Below are 11,655 nucleotides of genomic sequence, written 5' to 3'. Positions count from 1 at the left end.
TATACGGATAGATCGGTGCCGTACAACTTTTGATACGGATGGACTTCCCGTTAATACGAGTACGGATAAACCAGATGGTTGAATGCAAGAGGTTTGATACTTGGCATGAAAGTGCTATTTAATACTGCACTGTCTAGCTGCTGTAAAAGTTGGAGTACATTGCCGAGCGACAATGCTGACGAATCAACGGTCTTTCATTGCTGACGAGAGCTCTTCTTCTGACGAAAGCTCCTCTTCTGACGAAAGCCCCTCTTCAGTATAGCCTTTTTGAAGACAAATTTTTATTTGAACGTTTTGCTTTGTTCAATACTTAGTTTCCCAGGCGGGCAAACACATCAAATATATCAACTCAAATATATCAACTCAAAAGACATTCTTGAGTTGCTGAATAACACGAAAGTCAAAAAATTTCAAAATTGAGGAAAAGCAAGCTAAATTACGACCATCAGCCTTTGAACTCCACGTGCTTGAAAACTGCAGAACCGCCATTTTGATGACGTCATGAAACTTTAAATAGCAATAACTCGTTATCTGCAGGTCTGATAGACTCAATTCTTTAGAACTTTTTGCTTCTATTACAATGCTAAACAAGATGGTTGGAGCGATTTTTGAAAAAAGAGAATTAAAAATTTTGAAGACCTGGGGGAATGACGTCATCGATCACGTGATTTCTATTGTGCTACAAAAGTGTATCCAAGGCTTGAAATATTCAACAAGGCTGTATGTAAGTATCCAAATTAAGAGCAAAAACTAAGGTTAGGCTCTTCGCTTGATTGTTGTTAAAATTCCCTGTCTATAATGACCATATGTAATGTAAGACACAAGCCCGGCAAAAGAGCCATCTTGTTAAAAGACCACAAAAATGATCCCAACATTTCAACTCAGCCAACCACTCAACTTCCGGCATACTGAAAAAACCACTAGGACCATTAAAGACTCATTGCTAACATTGAGCCATTGCGCTACGTAAGCATCCCATAATGCATTTCTGTCTAAAATCAATTACTGCCATTGTTTGGACCGTCGACACGCTGGCAAAGGCCCATTGTTAGCAATGAGTCTTTGAGTACTGGATTTCAAGAGATGCCAATGCTTCTGCACAGCTTGGTTCAACTGTTAGAGCTGTCATTTTGGGGTTCGTTTGATTACATGTAGTTTTCTTAATTGTATGGGGGCTACGCAGCCTTTGAAATGGCGCGTTTCCTGCAAATATGGTCTTTTTTCCGACAAACTCTAGGCAGGGCCTACTACAGCATGCTTCCTCATCGGCATTTTTGAAGTTAGTACTTGAGGGTCCTGGGTCTTAGGGTCTGGTTTTTACGATAATTATTTTCCAAATGAGCACTGCGGGAAATTCCAAAAAACAATAGCGCTCCAGGGTGCAACTGTAAAAAAGTTACAAATCGAGCAGCACCTGAAAGTAGCAGGCAAAGGAATGGTAGGTGGACACCAAACTGGAAGAGGAAGGATGATTAAAATTGACACAGGAGCAGGTAAGAGCAAAAGCCCTGGCCATACGGCATCAAAGTTTTCTCGTAGCGATGTCTAACTTTAACATTCTGTGGAAAATGTGATGTGGTTCACCACCTTGATTTTTTATCATGTATTGGATCATTATTGTGTTGGTTCAACTTTGTTTGATAGGCTTCAAAAACTTTTGCAGTGTTCTCAAAGCTCGGTGAAATATTTGATGCGTTTGGCCATGGTCACCTTGTTCGTCGATTAATTTCGTGAGTTTCTTAGGCTCTGCTCGCTGATTGAAATCATGAATTCATCGTGTTCGTTTATTAAAATTGTAGATTTTCTCAAATTTGCATTTTTCGGAGCTAGACTAACTAAGCTGCTAATTACAATAGCAGTTGTAGCGCGAGCATAGTCAGTTCAGGGGCGGATTCAGGGTGTCGCACAGGTCGCACGGAAGACCGTCAGATTTTCAGAATTTAGTTTTAGTCTTCAGTCATTGAAAAAAGGCAATCATGTTTATCACAATCTCTTATTTCCCTCCTTACAGATGATACATTTACCTCTCTTTACACAATAAAAACAGGACCGAACCACCCGAACCTTGGTCGATCTCGCACAAAATGCCACCATTTAATCCAATATAGAAGAAATTCAAAGACTATGTTAGACCTATAAAACAGTATGATTTTTGGGCATGTCGCCCGTGCCGCACAAATATGCAAGGCTGTTTGTTATGCAAATATTTTACCAAATCTCACCAATTAAAATTCGAGTTTTCACATATTTGTGCGGCACGAAAAGTCTGTAAACACTATGTTAGATTACTGTGCCGCACAACTGCTGGCAAGGGAAGAAAGTGGATGAGGTTGAAAGTTGTGAAGGAGAAGAATCCCAATTTTTCTTTATCCACGCGGAAGAGGTGCACAGGAAGTGCACACTTCTGAATCTCAAGATATTTTGTCTCAACTGCGTGTTTGGATTTGCTGGAAAATTTGGAAAATCTTTAAAAAGGGAAAAATGTTTGACTAAACAATTTGAACGTTTCAGGGCCCCAGTCCCGTCGCCACTCTCAAAACTACTACAAAGCCTGTAAACCTAGTTGGTGAGGCAACTTCCGAAAGTGTATCCGTCTTGCTTAGCGGGACAAATCGCAGTTAGGTTAGAAAGTTAACGCATACAAGACATTAAAATAATGTTCTAGACCAGAAATCAAGATGACTTTCTTGGAAAAAGGCGAAATTATTCCTTTTATTTCCGATGGTTGCAATAATCGACATTGTGGGCTTTAGGGTTTTTGCCTTTGAAATTAAACCTAGTTGCTCTCGTTCCGGGGGGGGTAGGGGGCTGGGCCCCTATCATGGCTCTACCCTTGACCATGAGGGAGGCCCCCTAGACCGCTTGTTAGGTAATGTTTCTGTGCGACCGTCAACTTTTACTCTGTATCCGCCCCTGAGTTTGCATTCAGTGTTTGAAAGTGCACCGAAGATTTCCCAAGATCTTGGAGAAAGATCCGAAAAATTGCAACATCGCGAGTTAGATCACCAGACAGGGAAGTATACAGACAGGGAAGGACTGTTGAAATGCTAGAATGCTGGAATATTGGAATAATGGAATGTGTTTAGTAGAAATTCAGCCTTTGCATGGCAGTACCTTCCTGTGCGATCCGCAGGGGCGAGACTAGCCTGAGAAAACTGGGGGGGGGCATCTCAGAAAATCCTGGGATAGTAGTGTACGAACACAATGTATTTATGAAATAACGCCTTACTTTAAAGGTGTTCTAAATCTTCTTCTTTCAAAAAATTTAGCGAATAATTAATGCATGCGGCAGTTTAGAGAGAATGCCCGAGCAATTCATATTATTTAAATCAAGCAAAAGACACCTGCAGAAGAGGTAAGGAGAGTCTCGCAGAAAACGTTTGTCCTAAAAATCAACAACAACGTTTATAAGCAACAAAAATAACCTGTTACAAGCAAGAAAAAAATGTTTTACAAAATTGTCTGAATTGTCTTTCCAAATCTGGTTTAGTGTTATTTGATACGGCGATTTTCATGTCGTGAGTCAAACTCATAAACAAACTGTGTTAGGTCTATTGACTCAGCTCGATTGGATTCAATGGACAGAAGTGCTAGATGGCTCAGGCGGTCGTGACCAGTGGCGTAACAGAGACACTCGGGGCCCTTAGGAAGTTAGTAAGATGGGGAATTTAGTAAGTGCGAAGTGAAGTGAGCTCTACGGGGCAAAGGGGTTCGGGGTAATGGGATATTGTTTAAAATCGTGCCTCGAGAAATGCACGTGATGTTGTAAAGAAAATGTTTACATATGAAAAAGCCAACAGTAATTAGGTGTTCTTGCTCACAACGTGAGCTTTTCTACGTGCATTAACGTTGGCAAAATCCTTTATAAGCTTTGTTTTGCCAATTTTCTTTGCTTTCTTGTTCTCAATTGACAAAATTGCTAGGTCGTCCAGTCTCTCCTGTGACATTGTAGATCTTAGATATGTCTTTATCAGTTTCAACTTTGAAAATGATCTTTCTGCCGATGCAACAGTTACTGGCAAAGTGACGAAAAGTGTTAATAGCTTGTACATTTCTGGAAGGGATGAACTAATATGGCTCTGAAGCACGAGGTTATTAACTTCTAGAACAGTTTTCTTGACTGCAATCTCCTTTCTGAATTCGGTTGCAAATGATCTCATCTCAGAATCTACTTCATCTGTAAAGTCATTTGGATATTTCTCACAAATTACTCGTACTGCATTTTCAAGCATGTCAGGACTCAGTGTTGCCAGGTTGTTGGGGTAGAGACAGCTGAATAATGACGTCATCATTGCTTGTCCTTTGAACCTTTCTGTCAGTTGCATCAATGCTGTATCTTGTAGAAAACGTTTATCTTAAAACTTTGCTCAGGATCCATCAGTCTTCCATCTACAACAAGTTCATCTGATTCATATCTTGCCTTCCTAACCCCTCTTTTGTTGAAACTCTAGCGATCCATCCCAAGATTTTGCAAGTGCTGTGGCAGTCAGCATTATAGACTGCCATGATTCTCGAAGATATTGGAGCTCCGAAAGTGCAATATTAAGGTGTCTAGAGGCAACTGACAAGTCAATCAGGACTGAAGCTCCTTTGATACTGCATTGACTGATTTTAGGATTCTCTCCCAGAATACAAGGAAAATAACAAATTCCAGTGTGTCAATTTGTTGTCACGCTCATTCTTGTTGTTGGATGTTAAGATGAGTCTCGTCAGAGGCCTCATTATCTGGGGATACTTGTCACGCACAGCTGGCACTGCATCAATGCGAGAGCTCCAACGTGTCGTACATAACTTTTTTAGTGTCAGTGATCCTTTCCCAGCTTCGATTCCAAGATCTCTCCATCTTTTCAAGGAAGAGCCAAAAAAACTGAAGAAATCTCGAAGGGTAGCAAAAAAGTTTTTACTCATAACGTGTGATGTCGCCGCATCGTTTACTACCAGGTTTAGATTATGGCAACCACAATGCACAAAAGAAACGGGAGAATTAACCATATCTTTTATCAATTTTTGTACGCCACGATAAATTCCACTCATCACACTCGCACCATCATAGCCCTGACCTCTTATTTTCGAGAAATCTATGCCAAGATTTTCCAAAAAATACTTTAGCTGTATTTGCTATACCATCAGCATTGGCGTTATTTATTTTCACAAAACCCATAAAATTTTCTACAATTGTGCATTCATCTTCTGTTACCTTTGCCCACCTAATAACAACGCTTGATTGGTCGACTCTGGTGGAATCCAAGATTATACTCCAGAATGGTGCGGAATCAATATTTTCTACCAAAGTCGAGGATACATTATTTGCAAGCAAGTGAATCGGCTCATTTTGCATCTTAGCGCTAAGTTATTTTGCTGCTCTACTTGGAAGGGATATAACTTTTGCTAGAAATTCATCATATTCAGCCATAAGAGAGACCAATGCCAAGAAGTTCCCACCTTCACACACATTATCATGTACCTGCTCTCTGTGCCCTCTGAATGCCAAGGTCACAGCTGCCATTGTCAGTATAATTGAAACAAATTTTAAAAATTATTTTAAAAAATTTGTCCTGGTACAATTTACTACATTGATCGTTATTTATAATTGAAATAAGCCATTGAAGAATTATAGCGAATAAACAAAACAAAACAGAATGAATGAATCCAGTGTTGTGTTAGCAACACTGTTTAGTAAGAACTTTTGGGGTGGCTTTAGGAAACCTTGTCAACATGGGCAAAAAGCACACAATACGAAAAATTTGGTGGGGGCCCCTTTTTGGTCGGGGGCCCTTTGTTCTCGAACTAAGGTCGCCTAAACTGCGTTACGCCACTGGTCGTGACACATTGAATTTCTCACAAATATTTTGACAATTTTCATTTTTGAGAAGCTTTTTTCGCAGTGATTACAGGCAACGTTACCGAAATCAACAATAAATTATACAGGCAATCGAATGCCTGCTTGTAGGGGCAAATTTCTAAGAGAAACTCTAAAACCGTTTTGCACTTTTCGCCAACAAGTCTCTTTACCAAAGGAATCTCATGGACCAGTCCATCATAACATAATTGGTACCTCCATGCCATGCTTGGTATTCTAAAAAGCTTTCATATGTGGGTGAAAGTGTCGCAAGATTTCTTTGGAATCACAGGAAAATCTTCTGCTTATCCAGCTCTGACAGCATACAATCCAGGATTGGAAGAATAATATCAGCATGGAACGGTATCTCTGGATTTACAGTTGCTGACTTCCCAATGCCATCGGTTACTGCAAAATCTCTAAGAGCCTCTGGCAACTCTTTAGACCGACGCGGTTTCTTTTCAATGTAAATGTTGCATTTCCTGCATAATTTCTCAACATCTTCGCTGTAGTTAACCACATCTGAATTCCTTCGACATTCTAACTCTTGTTGTTGAAGTGTGGAAATAAGTTGGCATGCTTTCGCCAAATCTAATTTTGGATCTTGTATCTGCTCAGAAACTTTATTCACTTTAGAGAAGATGTCTGCAAAGAAATGTAGAAGCAGCAAGAACTTAAAATCCATCTGGCCAAGTAAACCCCTCACGGTCATAGCTCGTGCACCTTTATCTTCATGTGAGACCTGTCACAGAAGTCTCATGATACATTTAAAACGAAGTAAAGCGTTGCTGCAGGACTTTGCTCTTGCCCACCATCTGGTCCCACTAAGGTTTTGGAGTTCGCGAGTTTTCTCTCCAGGATGCATTTCCTTTTGCAGCGAAATAGAGCCTTAATGGACAACAGAATTGCTAACGAAAATGTATAATTGTTCAAGTAGGGAAAAGAAACTGTCAGCTTGTGGTACAACCTTAACAGTTTAACGAGTACAAGATTTAGTTTATGCCCATAGCAGTGCAAATAATAAGCCATTGGTGCCTCATCTTTTATGAGTATTTGGACCCCACCTCTCGCTCCATCAAATCCCATACCTATCAGGCATCCTTTGTAGTCCAAACCCATCTGCTCAAGTTTGCTGAAAATAGCTTTACTCATTGGTTGAGCATCTAATTCCTTCATTCCAACATACCACATTCCATGTTTTCAAGATGGCTAAAAAAGATTCATCGAAAATAAAAATCATGTAATCTGTCGGATTGCTATAATGACAGCTCTAGCTGGAACCTGGCGGTGCGGCAGTCGTTCCTCTCGATATGTAGTTAGTTATAAAGATTTTAGAAAACACCCTCCAACATTCCAGCATTCCAACATCCCATATTCCATGTTTTCAATGTAACGTTTTAGGATTTGTAATCTCCAGTTACTATTATCATTAAACCCTGGCAAAACGACTAAACATTTTACTAACATTTCACTCAACTTTTGTTTAGTGAAGTTTAGCGAAGTTTAGCGAGGGTGGCAAAACGTCACTAAACTTTTCACTAAACTTCACTCAACTTTTTTGAACTTCGAGCTGTCTATGACGCTGTTGGGTTGTAGGGCATCTTGCATAGGAATTTGCTTTTGGTTTATTTTGTTGCATGCACAAACAGTGGCTTAAAATAAAACTTGGATGAAGCGACGGGGAAAGAAAGACTTTTTAGCACATTGACAAGAAAGTTGACTGTTGAGGAAGACACAATGGCGTACAACGAGATATGCAGACGTCTCATAAAGGCTTTTCGGGTCACGTAGAGACAGGAAAACCAACAAAAAACGGCCAAAACCTTTGGATTTCCACAGCTAGAGCGCCTGTGCGATCACAAGAAATGTTCGATTGGTGGTTCAAGATCAACAACGTTAAACATTATTGACCAGGATCAAACTTTGCTCAACAACACTCAACACAACTAAACAACATTAAACAAGGTGGCAAAACGAATAAACTTTTCACTAAACATTTGGCTAAACTAAAGGTGAATGAAATGTTTAGTGAAATGTTTAGTCGTTTTGCCAGGGCTTTATGTTAATCTAGATCAGGGGCGAAACTGCTGGGGGGTATGGGGGTGCTGCACCTCCCCCCCCCCAATCTTCAAAAAAGCAGATTTTGTCGGGAAAATTTATGGCTGCCGGTGTCATATGCGTTTCGGTAACCTTATGCATTTCGCTCCGGGTACGCCAATGCATGAAAATTTTGGTTATGCAAAAACGTACCCAAGCTTTGAAACAATAGAGTATCAAAACGAATGGTGGAATTTAGCGTGCAAAACGGTCCGGGTACACAAACGCATGACAATTTTGGTTTTTGGTAAAATGTACCCAAGCATTAAGACAATTGGATACCAAAACGAATGGTGGAATTTAGCATGCAAAACGGTCCGGGTACACAAACGCATGACAATTTTGGTTATGGAAAAATGTACCCAAGCATTAAGACAATAGGCTACCAAAACGAATGGTGGAATTTAGCATGCAAAACGGTCCGGGTACACAAACGCATGACAATTTTGGTTTTTGGAAAAATGTACCCAAGCATTAAGACAATAGGATACCAAAACGAATGGTGGAATTTAGCATGCAAAACGGTCCGGGTACACAAACGCATGACAATTTTGGTTATGGAAAAATGTACCCAATCATTAAGACAATAGGATACCAAAACGAATGGTGGAATTTAGCATGGAAAACGGTCCGGGTACACAAACGCATGACAATTTTGGTTATGGAAAAATGTACCCAAGCATTAAGACAATTGGATACCAAAACGAATGGTGGAATTTAGCATGTGAACTGACCTGGGTACAGAAATGTTCTGGTTCATATTTTCCAGAATGTAAAGAGCAACCGAACTATTTTTAAAAAAGGGGGTGCTAATAAGAGGCGGTGTTGTGATATCCCTTGTTACGTTTATGCAAAAAAGTACAACATTAATGGTGACTCCAAAGTTTGCTTGATTGAAAAGTGTAAGATTTTAAACTCGAAAAGCATTTTGGTCAATTTGTTACTCATAACGTGTCATGACATCGCACTACGATTAAATCACATGATTTGAAACACATTGTGTCTCACAATGTTACACTTTTGCATAGGGTACCGAAACGCATATTACACCGGCAGTGGCGGCTGGCCCACTGGCCCATCGGCCTGTGGCCGGTGGGCCCCCTTTAAAATCTGGTAAAAAGGGCCCCATTTTAGGAATGTGGGGCCTTGAGATGTTCCATTACGAATAATAAATATCATGGATTACATCAAAACTGAGGTTAAATAAACGTCATAGCATGTGGTTATAAAATGGATTGGGTCGAAGCTAAAAAAAGAATGACTTTTTTAGGTTATGAGAGGTTAATAGAAAATTTGGAATTTCTTATATGATGGAGTTTTCTGAAATGTTTAATTTTTCATAGACCCAGGTTCAGTTAGCCTGCCCGGCATTAATTGAAGAGTTCACTTAAATTTTTGCCAGTTAGCCCATCGCTCCACTTACGAGCTTGGTTATTAACTGGTTCTTCACCGTCATGTCAAGGACCCTTATCGTTACATCAAGATAGCCAAAAAAGATTCATCAAAAATAAACAGCAAATAATCTACCGAATTGCTATAATGACAGCTCTAACTGGAACCTGCTGTGCGGAAGTCGTTCCTCTCAATATTCAGTACTTAGGGCCCGGGCGCACTAGCACTTTAAACATGACAAATGTAATACCTATTGTCTTTTAACAATAGATATTAATCTGCTATGTAGCGTTTCCAGTGCGCCCAGCAAAACTCGTTCTGGCTGGATTTGTCAACTTTCGCCTAATCCTTCAAAGGTTCCGTAGTCTTGCCTTGAAGCTACTCGTGACAATGGAAATGCCCACGCTATTTGTCGAAGTGTAAAAAGCTTGCCTCGATTTTCAAGTTTGACAAAGATAATCCCATTTAACTTCGATACAAATGCGCCCGGGTCCTACGTGTCCATAATGACAGCCGTCAAGCTGTGCAGAAGAAGTGGCATCTCTCATAGTTAAGGGTTCTTTTTGTATTCAGTACTTCAGGGTCCTAGGGACCCAGGGGTCCTAGGATCTTAGGGTCTGGTACTTCTAGGATTCCCAAGTCGGTTCTGATGTTTAAGGGAACTAAGAAAGTATGTCCCGAGTGTCTGAACAATAAGTTGACTGATATATCACCAATAAGCGGCTACGATACAGGCAATTAGACTATGTTAACATACCTAAGATCTCCAAATCCCAAGGCTGCTTGAAAACCTGGAATGATATTCCAACAATTTAAAGAGCCTCACACTCTCATCAGTGGCGGCGCCAAGGGGTGGTATGGGGGGTAATTACCTCCCCACTTTTCTGAAAATATGGTCTATATATTTCTTCTAAAAATGGATTAAAAAGCGCTGGGTAGGGGAAGATCAAATTTCCCAAGGAAAGGGACGAATCACTGGAAAGAGGCAAACAGGGCGTGGTCACACTGGCCACGCCCATTACCCTCCCACTCTGTAACTGCTGGCGCCGCCACTGACTCTCGTCCAGTAAAGAATGGGCTAACAAAATCATTGCCTAAGCTGAGAAAATAATTCAATTCCACCATTCCCCATTCCCTGTTTTAGTGCGACTGGACATTTATCTCAGCTATCTTGAAAGCAGGGAATGAGGAATATTGGAATGCTGGGATGTTGGAACGTTGGAATGTTGGCATGTGTTTTCTTAAACCTACAGTGTATAACAACATGCTAACAACTGTACACGTGATTAATTTGGTTCCTTGATATCGGATCTTTTATTAAGGGAAGGTACTACCTTACAGTGGCGGCTGCTGGGAAATTTTCTGGTTGGGCTGATGACGTAATATTTAAAATTTAAAGCAAGGGACCTTAAAGGCCAAGAATAAAAAGTTTGCGTGAGAAGAAAGAACCGCAGGATAGGCTATCCGCCGGATTCTCTGAATCTTGCAATGAGTAAAATATAAATACGAGGATAAAATTCAGGAACAAAACAAAACGGCGACGAGAATCCAATGTTATAATATAAATTTTTATTAATAGATTAAATTAAATGAATACTAATATTTCGCCCCGTCATTCAGGGCTTCATCAGAATGAAACGTCTCCCTTCTAATTGTCATATGCTGTGAAGGACAAATTATTTTATACCATCAGAAGACTTCTGTGTGATAAGGGTATACCTTGGATGAAGAAGGCCAACGGCCTAACGTCCCCAATTTGAGCTGTATTTGACGATCGGCAAAATGGATTCTGATGCAGACTTTACTCAGTTTTCTTAAAATTATTTGCTTTAAATGCGAGTCGACGAATTAACGCCACTCTGCTTGGTTCCCGGCTGTATTCCACTTCAAGATAGATAGCCTATCGCAGCAGCATACAAAAATATATCGTTGAATTGAATTTATAAGGGCTAGTTCAATCTAGCCCCAAAGGAATGCAAAATTGTGCAGATTGACCAATTAGAGGGCAGTCTTCTTTTGAATAGTCGAGCCATATGAAGCACTTAATTGGTGCGTCCTCTTCTAGTCTGGGGCTAGCCCCAAAAGCTCGGGAGAATGTTTCTGGTACGTGTTTTTGTCTTGTTTTCAAAAGAAAACGGGATGCCTTTTAAGAAAGAACCTAAACACAAACAAATTAGAGAAATAGTAAATACTAAATAGTAAAACTCGAAGCCACTAAATTTGTGAACAGTGCTAAACTTTAATTGGCTAGACTAAAAGCAAACCAAGGCAATTTCTAATCATAATCATCATGCATATGTTTTTGATCTGTGCTTTTTTTTCAATAG

General features: G+C 40.1%; 1 protein-coding gene across 3 annotated transcripts in view; it reads left to right on the top strand.

Annotated features, from left to right (window-relative positions):
* The first annotated feature begins 1,039 nt into the window (after positions 1 to 1,039).
* LOC148958647 (diamine oxidase [copper-containing]-like) overlaps positions 1,040 to 11,655 on the top strand; it is a 29,470-nt gene continuing 18,854 nt past the window's right edge. For all 3 annotated transcript variants that reach the window (XM_089112162.1, XM_089112160.1, XM_089112161.1), the window contains exon 1: positions 1,040 to 1,493. In XM_089112162.1, coding sequence (XP_088968288.1) covers positions 1,436 to 1,493 — 58 coding nt within the window. In that variant the 5' untranslated portion in view covers positions 1,040 to 1,435. The remainder of the gene's footprint in view (positions 1,494 to 11,655) is intronic.

The sequence above is a fragment of the Rhopilema esculentum genome, chromosome 13 (genome assembly GCF_057945365.1).
Source record: "Rhopilema esculentum isolate cy_ngs chromosome 13, ASM5794536v1, whole genome shotgun sequence".
NCBI classification, from domain to species: Eukaryota; Metazoa; Cnidaria; class Scyphozoa; order Rhizostomeae; family Rhizostomatidae; genus Rhopilema; species Rhopilema esculentum.
The sequence above is the reverse complement of the archived record's forward strand: the minus strand, read 5'-3'. Positions and strand labels throughout refer to the sequence as shown.